Source organism: Aspergillus wentii (genome assembly GCF_001890725.1).
Source record: "Aspergillus wentii DTO 134E9 unplaced genomic scaffold ASPWEscaffold_2, whole genome shotgun sequence".
In the NCBI taxonomy this organism is placed as follows: Eukaryota; Fungi; Ascomycota; class Eurotiomycetes; order Eurotiales; family Aspergillaceae; genus Aspergillus; species Aspergillus wentii.
Window position 1 is genome coordinate 3338500 of NW_024467833.1, and position 15091 is coordinate 3353590.

At 51.0% G+C, this 15091-nt stretch overlaps 7 protein-coding genes across 7 annotated transcripts; 3 read left to right on the forward strand and 4 right to left on the reverse strand.

Annotated features, from left to right (window-relative positions):
* Positions 1-2154, reverse strand: ASPWEDRAFT_105255 (F-box/WD repeat-containing protein; the record flags this gene model as incomplete). Its single annotated transcript, XM_040827710.1, has 3 exons — positions 1-973; positions 1029-1374; positions 1428-2154. The coding sequence occupies 3 exons, from the start codon at positions 2152-2154 to the stop codon at positions 1-3; spliced, it is 2046 nt and encodes a 681-aa protein (XP_040692996.1).
* A 929-nt stretch (positions 2155-3083) lies between these two features.
* On the reverse strand, positions 3084-4809 carry ASPWEDRAFT_37080 (NAD(P)-dependent alcohol dehydrogenase). Its single transcript, XM_040834605.1, has 5 exons — positions 4522-4809; positions 4448-4475; positions 4345-4404; positions 4256-4297; positions 3084-4209 (listed from the first exon to the last, which is right to left on the reverse strand). Exons 1-5 carry the CDS (start codon positions 4594-4596, stop codon positions 3332-3334), a joined length of 1083 nt encoding a protein of 360 aa, XP_040692997.1. The 5' UTR covers positions 4597-4809; the 3' UTR covers positions 3084-3331.
* Positions 4810-5290: 481 nt separating this feature from the next.
* On the reverse strand, positions 5291-6726 carry ASPWEDRAFT_128595 (dihydrodipicolinate synthase family protein). Its single transcript, XM_040829240.1, has 2 exons — positions 6562-6726; positions 5291-6496 (listed from the first exon to the last, which is right to left on the reverse strand). The coding sequence occupies exon 2, from the start codon at positions 6479-6481 to the stop codon at positions 5474-5476; it is 1008 nt and encodes a 335-aa protein (XP_040692998.1). The 5' UTR covers positions 6482-6496; positions 6562-6726; the 3' UTR covers positions 5291-5473.
* Positions 6727-7349: 623 nt separating this feature from the next.
* Positions 7350-8810, forward strand: ASPWEDRAFT_169177 (Gfo/Idh/MocA family protein; the record flags this gene model as incomplete). Its single annotated transcript, XM_040830405.1, has 5 exons — positions 7350-7373; positions 7426-7588; positions 7646-8344; positions 8402-8492; positions 8546-8810. The coding sequence occupies 5 exons, from the start codon at positions 7350-7352 to the stop codon at positions 8808-8810; spliced, it is 1242 nt and encodes a 413-aa protein (XP_040692999.1).
* Positions 8811-9176: 366 nt separating this feature from the next.
* On the reverse strand, positions 9177-11476 carry ASPWEDRAFT_66181 (putative PHD finger domain protein; the record flags this gene model as incomplete). Its single annotated transcript, XM_040838837.1, has 2 exons — positions 9177-9317; positions 9368-11476. 2 exons carry the CDS (start codon positions 11474-11476, stop codon positions 9177-9179), a joined length of 2250 nt encoding a protein of 749 aa, XP_040693000.1.
* Positions 11477-12162: 686 nt separating this feature from the next.
* Positions 12163-14072, forward strand: ASPWEDRAFT_368982 (3'-5' exonuclease). Its single transcript, XM_040834570.1, has 2 exons — positions 12163-12789; positions 12837-14072. The coding sequence occupies exons 1-2, from the start codon at positions 12320-12322 to the stop codon at positions 13984-13986; spliced, it is 1620 nt and encodes a 539-aa protein (XP_040693001.1). The 5' UTR covers positions 12163-12319; the 3' UTR covers positions 13987-14072.
* An 86-nt stretch (positions 14073-14158) lies between these two features.
* Positions 14159-14944, forward strand: ASPWEDRAFT_169180 (putative transcription regulator PAB1642; the record flags this gene model as incomplete). Its single annotated transcript, XM_040830406.1, has 1 exon — positions 14159-14944. The coding sequence occupies one exon, from the start codon at positions 14159-14161 to the stop codon at positions 14942-14944; it is 786 nt and encodes a 261-aa protein (XP_040693002.1).
* Positions 14945-15091: the final 147 nt, after the last annotated feature.

A 15091-nucleotide genomic window follows, 5' to 3' on the forward strand; every position in this document is an offset into this window, starting at 1 on the left:
TCACTCCTCAAGCAAGTCAATACCATCTAGACCATATCCAAAATCCATAATGACAGCTCGGGAATCTTGACTAGTGGCGACGATGCGTCGATAGTCGGATTTCACACTCAGCATCCAGCTGGTCGTCCAGCCGGGCAAGTCGATTGAGAGCGCACCCGACTGTGCGTCAAATACTTTGACACTCATGTCATAGCTGCCACTGACAATGCGCTGGTTCATGCTATCCAGATGAAGAGACCGGACCAGTCCCACATGGCCCTTCAACTCATTGACCATCTCCCCGGTGTTCGCATCGAACTGGTAGATTACCTGGTCATTCCCTCCAGTGAGGATGGTACGAGCGTCGTCGCTGAATTCCACGCACGCCAGTCCGCGGTCCTTGCTCGGGAACTCCTTGACACAAAGCCCTGAGGTGATGTTCCACAGTTTAGCCACACCATCGCCACTTGCGGAGACAATGAGATCTCCTCGCAATTGAACAGCGTTGACGGGTCCTCGATGGCCGAGCAGCTTTTTCACGAGCGCTCCAGTATGACGGTCCCATATGCAAATGGTTGTGTCTTTGGAGCAGGACACAATGTATTTGTCATCGAAACAGACGTCGAGCACCCCGGCTCGGTGGCCTGACAGACGGTGGATTGGCTTGTAATCACTGTTGATATCCCATACAATGCAGGTATAATCCGACGAACCAGTGACCATAATCTCCTCGTCGAACTGGAGGCAGAGAATGGACGCACTGTGATAGTGGGATCCCTGCTCCATAGGCGCCACGATTCCCGCGGAAGAGGTGGATGGAGGACAGATGGTAAGGAACGGAGACTTGCCCGCAGACTGCTGCGTAGGGTTGTTGACAGGCCCAATGCCCGGGATATCACCTGGAGAAGGGCCGATGATCTTTCGGCAAGGCCAAGGATAGTGAGCATCCCACACGCGAATAGTACGATCACGGGAGCCGGTTATGATTTTGTTTCTATAACAGGTTAGATGATTGTTTTAACTAAAAATCGCGCATAAAGGTAACATACTCATCAAACTGAGCACAATAAACACTGTCCTTGTGTCCATGCAAGTAGATGGCGGCCGCCTTGCCCTCTTTCCACCGCCTGTCTAAAGCGCGGCGGACGAGGAACATTCTCTTCCAGTCCTGGTTTGGCATGGTCTTTCCCAAACCAGAGGACTGCTTCTTCTTGGAGGATAGGCCGCTGGGGCGCGTGTGTCCGTGTGCGCGACGGAACACATGTCTCCAAACATGACGAGAGGATGCCTGCTCAGACCAAGCACGAGAGACCAGCTCGGAGTGCATGAGGGACTGAGGGTCGAGATATGACAGTACTTGTGACATGATTTCAGAAGGTAATTGGGTCACGGGATCTAAGAACGTCAATTAGTCGGTTAGAACAGGTAAGCAAGAGATGTGCTCTTACCCATGCGCACAACGGCCAGATTGGTGTCGGAAATCTCGGAGCGATCACGGAGGTCAATTCCGATGCCACTCTCCGAGTCCAGTGTTATCTTCGCATCATCTATCTTGGAAGCTTCCCGCTCTGCTTTTGCCTGCTCATTCTGGGCTGCCGCCGCGGCTCGAGCTGCCGAACCAGCATAGATATTGTCCGGAAGAATCGGTGGCTCCAGGCCATATCCAGGGACGGGGACGGGAACTGATGAAGTCGGGGCGTAGAAACTGTGCAAGGCGGACACGCTGTTCAAGGATGGACGACGATTGATGCTATGACCCCTGGACCAGATATCTCTCGACCGAGCATCCCAGCTGCCGGTCGTAATGTTGTGTCTGTGGCGAGCATGTTCAAAGTTCAGATCGTCATGAGGGGGCTGAAGAGCATTTCTCGAAGACTTGTTGCGAATGGTCACTGACAAACGACGGCCTAAGGCTCGTAGTCCATCCACGGGGTGTCGTAGACTGGAGAAGCTCTTGGCGCCTCGACGCCTGGGGACGACATCAGGAAAATGCTTCATCTCCTCCACGGCCGATCCCTGTTCATCATTGTCACAGGTCTCGATAAAAGAGAATCGGCTCCATGCTTCATGTTCCGCAATGTTGCCAGGAGAGGCAGCCGTTCGGGGGCGAGTTCTGAGCGATAAAGAGGGGCGACGGCGGGAGGGAGTAACGGTGGTAGAGTCTCGTGGGGTCATGGTGTCGCGACTGATAAGGATTGAGATATGTCGACAATGCAAAGACTGAGAATGGCTTGATGTAGAGAATTAAATAGACCACCCCGGATTCTGCTTCCGTGTTTCCGTTGGAGAGTAGGATACCAACGCAAGACACCAAATTGATGACAGGTAAGGGATATTAGACAAGGCTGACGGGCACGAGAGGAGGGATTCCCTTGAGAAAGAGACAGGCGGATGGGATAAGAGGAGAAGGCTGAGAATGCGGCAAGGGAAGCTGAAAGGACAGTAAAAAAAAATAAAAAATAAAAACTCCAAGTCTATAAACACACCCACCAAGAAGAAGGAAAAAAGTAAATAGAAAGAAAGCGGGAGAGTGAGATTGAGATAGAGAGAGACAGACAGAAGACAAAAGGAAAATGAAAGAAAAGAAAGGGACGCTAGGTAAGATATGAACGAAGATAGAGGCGAAAGAGGAAGAAAGCAAGCAAAGAAAAGGGAGAGAAACGGTCGATCGACCGATCGCTATCGGGCGGTGACCCGAATTGCCCCAGTCCGATAAGGGAAAAGATGGAGAAGTTCAAGAGGCGAAAAAAGAGAGAGAAAAAAAAAAAAAAAAGAGAAAGAATTGCCACTTTTGACAGCCAGAAGAAACGGTGGATTTGCCTCTGGAGATTGAGAATGAAGAAAAAGTTAGATGATGATCAACCCCTGAAAGAACCAGAGGGTGGCGGATGGATTGAGTGTGAATCATCCATGGATCTTCATCCCTCTTTTGAATCTGTGGAATCTGTGGAATGCAAAGTCAAATATACAGCCAGTAAAGGAAATACAGGCAAGGAAATGGATTTTGCATCTGAATGTACAGGAAAAGGGCTGTTGACCGCTAGATGGTTGGGCATCATGCGATGGTTGGATGTGGACTGATCACGCAGTAGAGGTGAGAGTGTTGGGCATGAGACATTTTAATAGCTTCACTGATTGATCTGGTCTTCTTAATATTATTATTATCATAATAAGAACGACAATAGCAATTGTCTGGTGTACGACGATACCCCGCTTGATCCCCGTGGGGAATGCAAATCATCGTCCACTAGTCCTGTATGCGTCTTCATCCTTTGATCGACAGTCATCGCGAGTACCTTGAGGCCACAGAAATATAAACCGCATTCTTCATTCTAATTACTCTGACTTGCATCTATCCAAACACCTTCTCATATCCCGTCAGCGTAAACCGATAATGCACGTCGCCCTTTTTCATCCGCAACATCGCCTCCTTCAGCCCCTCCTCGCCGATCTGAAGCTCCTCCACCCAACTCTTCAATCCCTTGTCTGCCGCCAGCTGCAGCATCTCCAACATCTCCCGTCGACTTCCCAGATGACTTGCGCCAATCAACACGCCGTTCTGGATCAGGTTTTGTGCCTTGATGACCTGGCCTTCTTCCTCGGGCAGACCGACGCTGACCCAACGGCCATGCACATCCATCATGGACAGGTATTTGGCCAGATCGAACCCCTCTGATGAGTTGGCACAGTTGATGATCAGATCGAATGAGAACAGATGCGCCTGCTCCCACCCCTCCTCCGCAGTGGCGATATAGCCATCTGCCCCGAGTTTCCGTGCATCTGCCTCCTTGGCCCGGGACCGTGAGATCGCCCAGGTCTCTGCCCCAAGGGCTTTGGCGAACATGACTCCAAAGTGCCCAATCCCTCCCAATCCTACGACTCCAACCTTTTTTCCAGGCCCTGCTCCGTTGCGCACCAGCGGGGAATAGGCCGTCAGTCCGGCACAGAGCATGGGGGCGGCGAGGTTGCTGTCGAGGGCATCGGGGATAGGGAAGACCCAGTGTTCGTGGGTGCGCACATGCGACGAGTATCCTCCCTGACTGACGATGCCGGTGTCGGGCCATTCGGAGCCATATGTGTCCATCATCTGGATGGGGCAGTAGGTTTCGTTCTCGTTCTTGCACTGTTTGCATTCACCGCACGAGTACGACTGGGCTCCAACGCCTACGCGTTGTCCTTCCTTGATCAGTGTCACTTTGGGGCCAACTCGGATTGCTCTGCCGACGATTTCTACTCCTGTTAGCATCAGATCGACCTGGCAGAAAGGTATACTTACCATGTCCAACACAAAGAGGGAACTTTTGGTCTCCCCATCCACCTGCTTAATCTCAGCTTCGTCCATCTAAGAGTTGAAGGTAAACCTACCGCTGATGGTGTGTACATCACTTCCACAAACACCGCAAGCTTCGATTTTAATGTCGACATCTGGACAGTTAGCTGTATTCACCATCTCGTCAGGCTGACCTACCATAATCACCAAACGGCTTCAGCTTGAACTATGCAAGTGTTAGACAAAAATCGCACATCAGACGGGATACATACGAATCTCTTTTGGAAGTTAGTGAAAGTATCAGGGCTATCCACTTGGAATCCCTCAGCTTCCTCAGGGTAAGGCATATTCAATTGTGGCGAGGTGTTGCAAGAAGAAGACAGAGACAGGAAAGTAATTGAAGACTGAAATAAATTAAATCAGAAGCAGAACAAACAGGGCTAGTTGATCTTTATAGAACACTCAGCCAACCCTACACTCGGACAATCACTTCCCCTCCTCTTAGGCCGTGGGCCCTCTAAACGGGTGAACTATCGCCAGCAATCCTGTGACTCCATTCAGCGATTCCGTCCGATGGATCCAAGAGGCGAGAACTTGGACGTGGGATTGATACATGATGGAGTGGAGATTATGATTCGATTGAACTTGGCTTGTATCAAGGCTAATGTTATCTACCCAGTCAAGGTAACTGATAATCTTCTGTCTAAAGCCATATCGCAGCGTCTACAAAGTCAAATGCATATATCGGACTTGGTCCGGCCCCGCTTTGGCTGTTGAGATGAAGTACAACTACAGACTCTTATTGAAGATATCTCTATACTAATCGGTCATGATGTCGAAAACAACTACAATTCTTAATGGTATCTATCCATCATGGTTACAGACGGTTACAGAAAAAAAATATATATATATCGGATCAATAACACAGATCCTCGTCGTTAACCACGCCGAGTCGGCCGAGTTTGTCCACCTATAAGATTCATGGATTTCGTGTCCATCAGCCGCCGGCGTGGGGGTTTTGCAATCCATGGTCTGGGGTTTCTTGAATTTCAGGTTTGGCATGGATACAGCAGTATTCTGGATCTTAATCTTCCAAATGCGGGAGCGTATCGGTCTATTGGTAGAGTTCTATATCAAGCTAATCACAGGTTTTACCCGACTTGGGTTTATTCATTTAGAGAGAAGTATTCATCATTTAACTAGTTAAACATTCTATAAACATAATCATGCAACGTCTGGCAATGACAGTTCCACCTCCATTGCCTCTTTGATTCCAGCAGCCACAGCTTGTGTCTGAGCCTCGCTCAACCGTGCCAGCGGTCGACGCGGGTACCCTCCATAGCCGTAGTAGGTTTGAATAGCACTCTTAGTGCCCGGGATAGCTGCCTTTGTAAGCACCCAGTCCGCAGCACTCAGCTGGCTCTGTGCCTCAATGGCTTCGGTCAGACGACCAGCACTCCAGAGGTTGAAGATCTGCACACACAGCCGGGGGATAACGTTGGCACCACCGGCGAGAATGGCCGAACCGCCCGACACGAGAGTCTGCAGGGAAAAGTCGGCGATACCACCAAAGGCAACGTAAGGGTGGTTCTCGACGGTCTTGGTGGAGGGAATCTTCTGGGTAGGTGCCAGAGGGGAGGCGGGAGTGATGGCGTTGAGAGCGCGAGCCACACGGGTCAACTTGCCGGTGTTGGCGCAGGTGAACTTTGTACCGACGATGTTGGGATGTTGCGAGATCCGGATGATGAGGTCCGAGTCCATGTCAATGCCGGCTACGGCGCCGGGGTAGTTGTACAGGATGATGGGCAGAGGCGAGCCATCGGCGACAGCAGTGAAGTATTCATACAGTGTTTCGTCGTTGCCCACGGCATACCGGTAGTAGCTGGGGGGTACGATGAGGGCATATTCGGCGCCTGCTTCGGCCGACTCCTTGCACAGCTCTATGGTGCCGCGGATGCTGTTCTCGCTGGCTCCTGTGATGACGGGGACGTTCTGGAAACCGGCTTCAACGAGGGCAGATCGGGTCTCGCGGATGACTGTCTTGCGTTCCTCTCGAGTCAAGTGAACAGCTTCACCGTTGGAGCCCATGGTCACCAGACCAACGAGGCCTGCCTTGGCTAGACGGACGGCATGACGACGGATGGTAGGAGTGTCGAGATCTTCCGTGTCCGGGTTGAAGAAGGTCATGGTTGGAGCATAAACTCCAGTACGGAGGGGAGTGCGTTGAGCCATGGTGTTCTAGATATTCTGTCAGGCTTGTTAGCTAGTTCCGGATGTAATGTTAAGGCAATTGGTGATGCTATTCAACTTACTGATATAGTATATCAAGTGTCAGATGCAGATGGATGAAAATAATCGCACACCAACACCAGCCAAGGCTTCCCGGTCGTCGTGATATATAAACCACCACCGATGACTACCTGCATCCCCGTTATTAATTAATCTCCTCTCCATTTGCTTCCCCCACGATGGACGACGAGATCTTCCATTCGGTGTTTCTCTTCTCCCCAGCAAAAAGACATCCCACTTCCCCACTTTCCCCATTGGCTGACAGGACCCGCACTGGCTTCGGCCTTTTGTTTCCGAGAGAAAAACCGCATTTCTTCCACCAATCAGAAAAGATGGTGGGGTTACCCCTCAGTCGGTTATCGGATTTCCTATTTGGGCTCGGGATAGCAAAGACCGACGATATAGAAAGTACAGACATTCACCGTGGAAAGGGTTGAAAAGGGGCATTTTTATAGTGATTGAACTTCAATTGGTATTTAGAGCCATTATATATACCCCAGGTATAGCTATAATTCTCACATTTTCATGGAAAGTACTCGTGAAAGAAGAAACGTGACGTCGGCTATTGACCTGCCTCAACGGGAAAATTCTCAACTCTGCTCAGGTCCTTCCGTCATTTCCACTGAAATCAAGGATGGGGAATAAATTAAAAAGTCTTCCTCCTCCGATGGGCTTCGTTTTACAATGTCACTGTCTCTGAATTCTTCATCTCTTTTCCTCTGTCGTTGGCACTCGAGCCATCTCATACCTTTCATCACCCCGCCTTAAACTCATACCCCTCACCAGATAACAGCCTCAATTGTCATTCACCATGGCTCCTCCCAGCGTGTTGATGGTAGGCATTCGGTCTCTAGTCATCCCGCAAAAGCTAATATCTGACCTCTCAGGTGGGAACTGGAGAGTACACCACTGGCTATGTCGGTGGTGCAGCATCAGGTTCCGACAAGAAAGTGGGAGTCGTCGGATTGACCTTTTTTGATCTCCGTCGACGAGGAAAAGTTGGCGATCTGAGCATGGTTGGAGTTTCTGGCTCCAAATTCCCTGGAATCCGTATGTCTATCCCTACCCACATACTACTCCAAGAAGCCTACTGATTGTTGTACCTAGGTGATCATCTCCGCAAAAACATTTCTGACGTCTACAACGGCCTGGATGTCTCGTTCCAATCCTTCCCAGCAGACGACAAAGTCGACCCCGACGCCTATAAAGCGGCCATTGATGCCCTCCCAGCAGGCTCGGCCATCACCATCTTCACCCCAGATCCCACCCACTACCCCATCGCTCTCTACGCCATCCAGCGAAAGATCCACGTCCTCATCACCAAGCCCGCCACCAAGCTCCTTTTCGACCACCTGGCCCTTCTCGAAGAGTCCCGGAAACACGGCGTCTTCGTCTTCATCGAGCACCACAAGCGGTTCGACCCAGCCTACGCAGATGCCCGCGCCAAAGCCCGCAACCTGGGCGACTTCAACTACTTCTACAGCTACATGAGCCAGCCCAAGAGTCAGTTGGAGACGTTCAAGGCCTGGGCCGGCAAGGATAGTGATATCTCCTACTACCTCAACTCCCACCACATCGATATCTGCGAAAGTATGGTTCCCGAGTACAACCCCGTGCGTGTCACTGCGTCCGCCTCCCAAGGAGCTGCCGCTGCGCTGGGATGCACTCCCGAAACAGAAGATACCATCACCCTGCTCGTGGAGTGGAGAAGAAAGGACGATCCAACTAAGATCGCTACCGGCGTGTATACCGCTAGTTGGACGGCTCCCCAGAAGGCGGGTGTCCACTCCAACCAGTACTTCCACTGTAAGTTTTCCAGATGGGATAACTATATCAAGTTGCCATGTAACTGACAAAAACTAGACATGGGTTCCAAGGGCGAAGTCCGCATCAACCAAGCCAAGCGCAGCTACGACGTCACCGACGACGAACAAGGACTGATTTGGGTGAACCCGTAAGTCATATCCATACTCCCTAGGATACCGAACATTGCTAACATATCTCTAGCTTCTACATGCGCTACGCTCCCGACGAAGAAGGCAACTTTGCCGGCCAGACTGGCTATGGTTATATCAGCTTTGAAAAATTCATAGATGCCGTAACAGCCGTCAATGAAGGCAGAGTGACGCTAGACCAGCTCGATGCCCGGCCTCTGCCAACACTCAAGAACACCATCGCCACCACTGCTATTTTGAATGCAGGCCGGGTCTCGCTGGACGAGAAGCGGCCGGTGGAGATTGTGAATGAGAATGGAAAATGGGAGCTGAAGTAAATCATTTAAACGATCTGCCTGTACTTGCTGTATAAGTGAATGATGGAATTGTATTTATTTGAACCGCATAGAATCTGACATGTTCTATTCAATCTACTCCATGTAAAGATTAACAAAAAAGTGCAAAGCTGAGACTCGAATATTATGGCTTCAGAAAACAAAAACCTAATCTCATTCTCAAACAGTCCAAATTAAACTCCATCCACCCCTTCGCCATGCTACTCAATCAAAATAACCCATCAAGCCCGAATGTAGAATCAGAAATGAAACCAGATTGCAAAAGTCGTGGTATCATGGTAAGCTGGAAAAGAAACAAACAACCAAACCAAACAATCAGACAAAGTATTGTTTTACGCCCGCATTAAATCATCGGCGAGTACCGATCTTGACAATTCCATCCACCCCTTTATTGAATCTGACCCGGCAAGCAGGACAGTACCATTTGGCTGTTCGGCTGGGGACTTCGGATAGGCCGACACAATCCAGATGGAACCATTCTCTATCACACTGTGCATTGTTAGCTTCGTTCTCTGCACGTCATATGAGACTAAACTTACGTCCTGGTTTTCACAGCAGATCATGGTTCCAAAACTAATGTCCCCGCAGAGGCAATACCGAGGTTCATTGGGATCAATCTCCTCTAGAACACCATCTTCGTCAATGCGCACATCCTCCCTCGACGACGGATCTTGGTTCTGGCCATTTTCGCGGACTCCAATTCTCTTCTTTGTCGGTTTGGCTTTACGACGTCCATAGCTGACCGCTGCACCGCCGTTTTGTCCCGATGAGATTGGACCCGGAGCTGGTCGTTTACGGCGGCGAGTAGGAGCGCTGACGCTGGCAGCACGAGCAGACTCGGGAACAGGAGTCCTTCTCGCAGGAGTCGCACTCTTGCGCCGAAGATCCCTTCCAGCCACCTGGGCACTGACAGTCAGGGCTGGTTCCGCTGCTGCGGCAATAGAAAGTCGGCGGGATGGGGGTCGGGCGACAGGTGGTGTAGAGGTAGTTTCTCCATTAGTAGTCTCTGGCTCTGCAGCAGTGGGCGCTGCGGCGACGGGCTTGGATTCCGTCGGGGAGGGCAGGGGCGGTGACTTCCTCGCATTGGCGGATGGATCAGCAGCAGTCGCAGCAGCATCGGTGGCAGTAGCTGTAGCGGTTGTGTTTACTGAGGCATTAGATGCGCTTGCACTGGCTTCCATGGGGGTGGTACTAGGCGTCTCTTTGCTGTTTTTGCGGCGTTTTGCAGAGCTGCGCAAAGCAGTCCGGGATTCGTCATCCGGTTGGGTAGGAGGAACAGCATCAACGACAGGACTTTCTTCTTCGAGTTTTCTTTTCTTTGATGCGCGAGTGGGCTTCTCCGCTGTCTGAGCTTCGGAAGCTGGGACACTCTGGCCTGTAGGGCTGGGGAGCTGGCTCTTGCTAGAAGCAGAATCTCGCTTCCCAGCTTCGGCGGCAGCGGCGGCGGCGGCGGCAGCAGCTTGCTCTCTTGCCAGGTTCTCCCGTTTCAATTTCTTGGCCTCGTTTAGCTTCATACCACGATTGCTCAGCTTGGTCTCTGTCGTCCCTAGTTGGTCCTTGGTGGCTTCACTGCGCCGGGTCAACTTGCCAGGGATATAGGTGTTGGCGATGTCGTCGCAGTCAATAAATGGTGTTCCACCGGCCTCCGCCTCCGCTTTTGCAGCCCGGTAGGCCTCCCATCCTCGGCCACGAAGAGCGAGTTCGCGATGGATCATCACCTCACTAGGCTGCCATACTGCGTTCTTCTTCATCTTCTTCCGCAGCTTGGTCATCTCCCACTCTGTCAGGCGCAACCACGGCATGTCCTGAGTACCCGGTCTTGCATCCTCAGGGGGAGGCTGCAGCATAGCCAAGGCATTACTGGTTGATATGCCCGCGACAGCACTGTGCGCGTTTGTGCCCATGCCTGGAGGCCGCGATCGCCTGTTTTGTTTCTCTTTCTTAGCCTTATCAGACTTGGCAGTATCCGGGTCCACTGGCGACACCTCTGTTTTCGAATCGGCCTCCACATCGGAATGTTCCGTACTGGCAATCGGGGAGTCTGGGTTGAAATCTGCGAGATGCTCTGCGGCTATCACGGAGCGACGGCTTCTCGATTTTTGCGCAGACGAGGCCGCTCCCGCATTTTCCTGGCTATCTAAACGGAGAGTGATGCGCGTTGTAGGCTGGGCGCCATCTTCGCCTTTCTTTGTTGCTCGCGCACGTTTGTTGTTAGGGAGATTGGAGGGAGGAGTAGGATCGCGCGAAGCGGGTTTCGGAAGAGCTTCTAGTTTCTGTTTTATACAGCCCAGACGATTGAAGTGGCGGTCGACAACATCGTAGAGGCGACAAGCTTCGGCATACGCGGACTCGCGGGCGTTGATAGCGCGGTCGAGCTGGGAGGAGATGTCTTTGCGGAGGGTCTGGGAGTTCGGTCGCGTGTCGGCGGCGAGGTCGGGTAGCTGGCCATAGGTTTTGGTGAGATCATGAACACCCTGTGCAGCTTCTGTATAGCGCTCGTCTAGGCCACGGATGAGAGTCAGGGAGCGGATGAGGTCTGCGGGAAGGAATTCGGTGTAGTCAATGTAGTCGGTGACGGTAGCCTGCGCGTCAGGGTCGAAAGGACCGTCAAGGATGACGCCACCACTCTCGTCGTTGAGTTCTGCCATCATCATAGTCCTCGCGAAGGTGTGTAGGTGGTGAGGTGTATCTGTGAGGGGCGCGACTGTCGGTAGAGGAGCTAGATGGGTGAGACCATTCGCGCATCCATGAGATGGAATGATCAGCGCCAAACCATGGAGTGAAATTGAGCCAATCGGAAGGTCTGTGTTAATTTATCGGGATATTATGAGATGTAGAAAAAGGGGTATGATGGAGGAGATGAAATGGGGATGGGAATGGCAATGCTGTCGATGGAGATGGTTGGAGATGTTGTTGATGCTATCCAAGGCGGACTAACGTTGATCCGAGTGTATGTAGAACGTCTTCAGTTCAAAGTATTCATGATGATTAAATAAATTATTGATGATCTTTAATTTACTAGTTCAAAGTTGATTGAATTGTTAGTATTTTTGTGGATTAATTGTGGTGGAAAATGCACAATTGCCCCTGAATCGCCACTATATATAACACTGGACGATATACATTCATACCACTTTCTAGCTTTAATATCTTTCAATTTACCAGCAACAAATTAAACACTCTATTTCCATATATTTTAAAACATAATTAAACAGTACTGACATTATGTCCAGAAGGAAAGGAAGAGTGTCAAACAAACAGCAAGCGAAGCCGGACAGCAAACGGAATTCATGGCAAACGAGTGAATGGATTTATTTCCTCTGACCGAGAGAATCAAGAATAAGAATCCCAAGAATGAAATCATTCACTTGTCGAGTTGAAATAAACTGTTCATCAGAATTTCATCTTCTATCATCCCTCGTTTCTCAACTCATCTCAACACATCGCATCTGAACTCAACACCTCTCATCTTTACAATCCACATCTTCAAAATGGACAGAGAAGAGCGTCTGAAGATGCTCTTTGAGCAGGATGTCGCCTTGCTGAAGATTAATACCCGCTTGAAGACTGTTCCTCTGGTCCCTGAAACCGAAACCGAGACTCAACCTGAAGCTGAAGACGAGACACAGCCAGAAAAGCAAGCTGTTGTCCAAACAATTGAGAAACAGGACAAAACTTCTCCCTTGAAAGACACTTCTGATGAGAAACAAAAACCTGCCAAAGAGGTTCAGGAAGGCCATCTTGAAGTCGAGCAGGAGCAAAAAACCCCCGATACGGCGCAGGATGAAGCCAAAGCCAGCGAAGACAAAGAGGAACCGACTGAGGCCTCTCTTGTTGGGTCTTTCTGTCCTCTCATCGCCGTGTCTCGGTTTCCCTACAAATACATTCGGGGCGAATTGTCGCAGCAGGTTGCGAATGCTTTCTTCGACGGAGGCAAGTTCTGGGACCGATGCTGGGATGTGTAAGTTGTTGTTGATTATTTGCAAATGCTTGTCACTGATAGATCAGGCACTACATACACATTCCTCCTCATCTAGGTGTTCGTCCCCTTCTCCTCGTGCCGGCTGTCCAGGTTCGACGCTTTCTCGCAGAAATCAACCAAACACTTGGATGCGAATTGTCACTCCCCACAGACAGTAAACTGGGTTTCGTGGTACCTTTCCATGACGATGGAACTCCACAACCCACCTTCATCGGCCAGTGTACCAGCCGAGACATGAAGGATGAGCTGGAGACGAGAATCCCCCCACTGTATCCAACGATACCAGAAACAGAGGCTACTTGGAACAAGAAAAAGTCATCCAAGAGCCAGAAGAAACAGCAGGTTCGAATCCAGACCGAACTCGAGTGGACCCGTTGTCTCAGACGGACGCAAAGCTATCTCGGCCTGCGTGCACCACTTGAGCTGATTGACGACCAGTCATGGGAAGACAAACCAGGCCAGGAAGGAGATGAGTCTGAACGCCCATCACTAGACGTTAACAAACCCGTGCCATACCCGCTCTGGAACGAGCCGGTGTTTATCAGTGTCGATGTAGAATCGAATGAGCGCTGCCATTCCCAGGTGACTGAAGTCGGGATCTCTACACTGGACACACTGGATCTAGTTGGTATTCCTCCCGGAGAAAGTGGGATCAATTGGATATCTCGGATTCGATCTCGACACTTCCGGGTGCGCGAGTACAGCCACATTGTCAACCGAGAATTCATCGCAGGATGTCCAGAGCACTTTGAGTTCGGAGAGAGCGAATGGGTTTCAATCGGGGCACTGGTGAAGCTGACAGAGGGATGTTTTCAACCTCCTTATTCATGCGGCTTGCCAATGAGCGAGACCGAAGGCTCCCAGGATGGAATTCTCCTCGACGACCCGGAATTTAAGCATCGACCACGCAACCTGGTGCTGGTGGGACACAACCCAACGGCAGACATCGGTTATCTTCGTGGATTGGGTATGACGCTGTTTGACAGGATGGGGGAAAGATTCATTGATACTGTTGACACGGCGGAGATGTTTCGGATCATCAAGCACGAGGCGACGCAACGGTCACTGGGGCACATTCTAGCAGGACTGGGAATAACGGGATGGCATTTACATAATGCGGGGAATGATGCGCGATACACCATGGAGGCGATGGTCGGAATGATGCTTGTTGATTAATTATTATCGTGGATTCTAGCTACTAGATGAATGAAGAGGACCTGACGTCAGCCCTATAACCCCTCAGCCCCTCCATAAAAAAAAGTCAACACCACAAACCACTCCATCACCAACAACCAGGATTGAACCCCCCCCCAACAGCCCAAAATCCAAACCAGCAGCAGCAGCAAAAATGTCAACCCCATTAACCACCTATCTCCGCAACCTCTCCCCAACAACCCTCACCACAGCAACCACCCACCCCTTCCTCACCTCCGCCGGCCACGGCACCCTCCCCAAACCGATTCTCTCGCAATGGCTCGCCCAAGACCGGCTCTACGCCCAGTCCTACATCCGCTTCATCGGGCTGCTGCTCTCGAAAATCCGCATCCCAACACATAACCCCAACAGCGCGAAGCCACGCACACCCACGGCCGAGCAAAACGCCGCAAGCACCCTCATCGACGCGCTGGTGAACATCCGCACCGAGCTGGGTCTGTTTGAGTCCGTCGCGGACGAGTACGGGCTGGATTTGTGTGCGCTCCCCGAGGCGTTTGGGTCTGCGAGTGCGGGGCGTGAACAGGGTGAGACGGTCTTTGGGCCGAACCGCATCACGCAGGGGTATGTGGATATGTTCATGTCGGCGGGGTCGGCGGCGACGACGCTGCTGGAGGGGTTGGTGGTGTTGTGGGCGACGGAGGTGTGCTATTTGCGGGCGTGGCGGTATGCGGCTTCGTTGATGAGTGAGCAGGAGGGGGGGAATGATGCGGATGGAGGGGCGTTGAGGGATCGGTTTATTCCCAACTGGAGTAGTGAGGAGTTTGCGGGGTTTGTGAAGAAGATTGGGGATTGTGTGGATGAGTTGGCTGGGCAGGTCAAGGGGGCTGAGGAGACGGAGAGGCTGCGAGGACGATGTGCGCAGTGGTGGAGGCAGGTGTTATGGTTGGAGGAGAGGTTTTGGCCGGAGATTGAGGCTTGAGAATGATATATAAAAGAATCAAATATCATACATTATCTATCATAACATACATACAATCATTCCCTCCCAATAAAGCAATTGAAGCAGAAAGAATTAAAAAAAAAAAAAAAAAAAAAGAAGAAGAAAAAGCAACCCAACTCCAGCCGG

Excerpts from the sequence above, each read along its gene's own strand:
- ASPWEDRAFT_368982 (XM_040834570.1), top strand. The coding sequence starts at position 12,320 with ATGGACAGAGAAGAGCGTCTGAAGATGCTCTTTGAGCAGGATGTCGCC. Across the intron at positions 12,790-12,836 it reads TGGGACCGATGCTGGGATGT|GCACTACATACACATTCCTC; the intron begins GTAAGTTGTTGT and ends CTGATAGATCAG.
- ASPWEDRAFT_37080 (XM_040834605.1), bottom strand. The coding sequence starts at position 4,596 with ATGCCTTACCCTGAGGAAGCTGAGGGATTCCAAGTGGATAGCCCTGAT. Across the intron at positions 4,476-4,521 it reads CTAACTTCCAAAAGAGATTC|TTCAAGCTGAAGCCGTTTGG; the intron begins GTATGTATCCCG and ends ACACTTGCATAG. Across the intron at positions 4,210-4,255 it reads CCCTCTTTGTGTTGGACATG|AAATCGTCGGCAGAGCAATC; the intron begins GTAAGTATACCT and ends TAACAGGAGTAG.
- ASPWEDRAFT_128595 (XM_040829240.1), bottom strand. The coding sequence starts at position 6,481 with ATGGCTCAACGCACTCCCCTCCGTACTGGAGTTTATGCTCCAACCATG.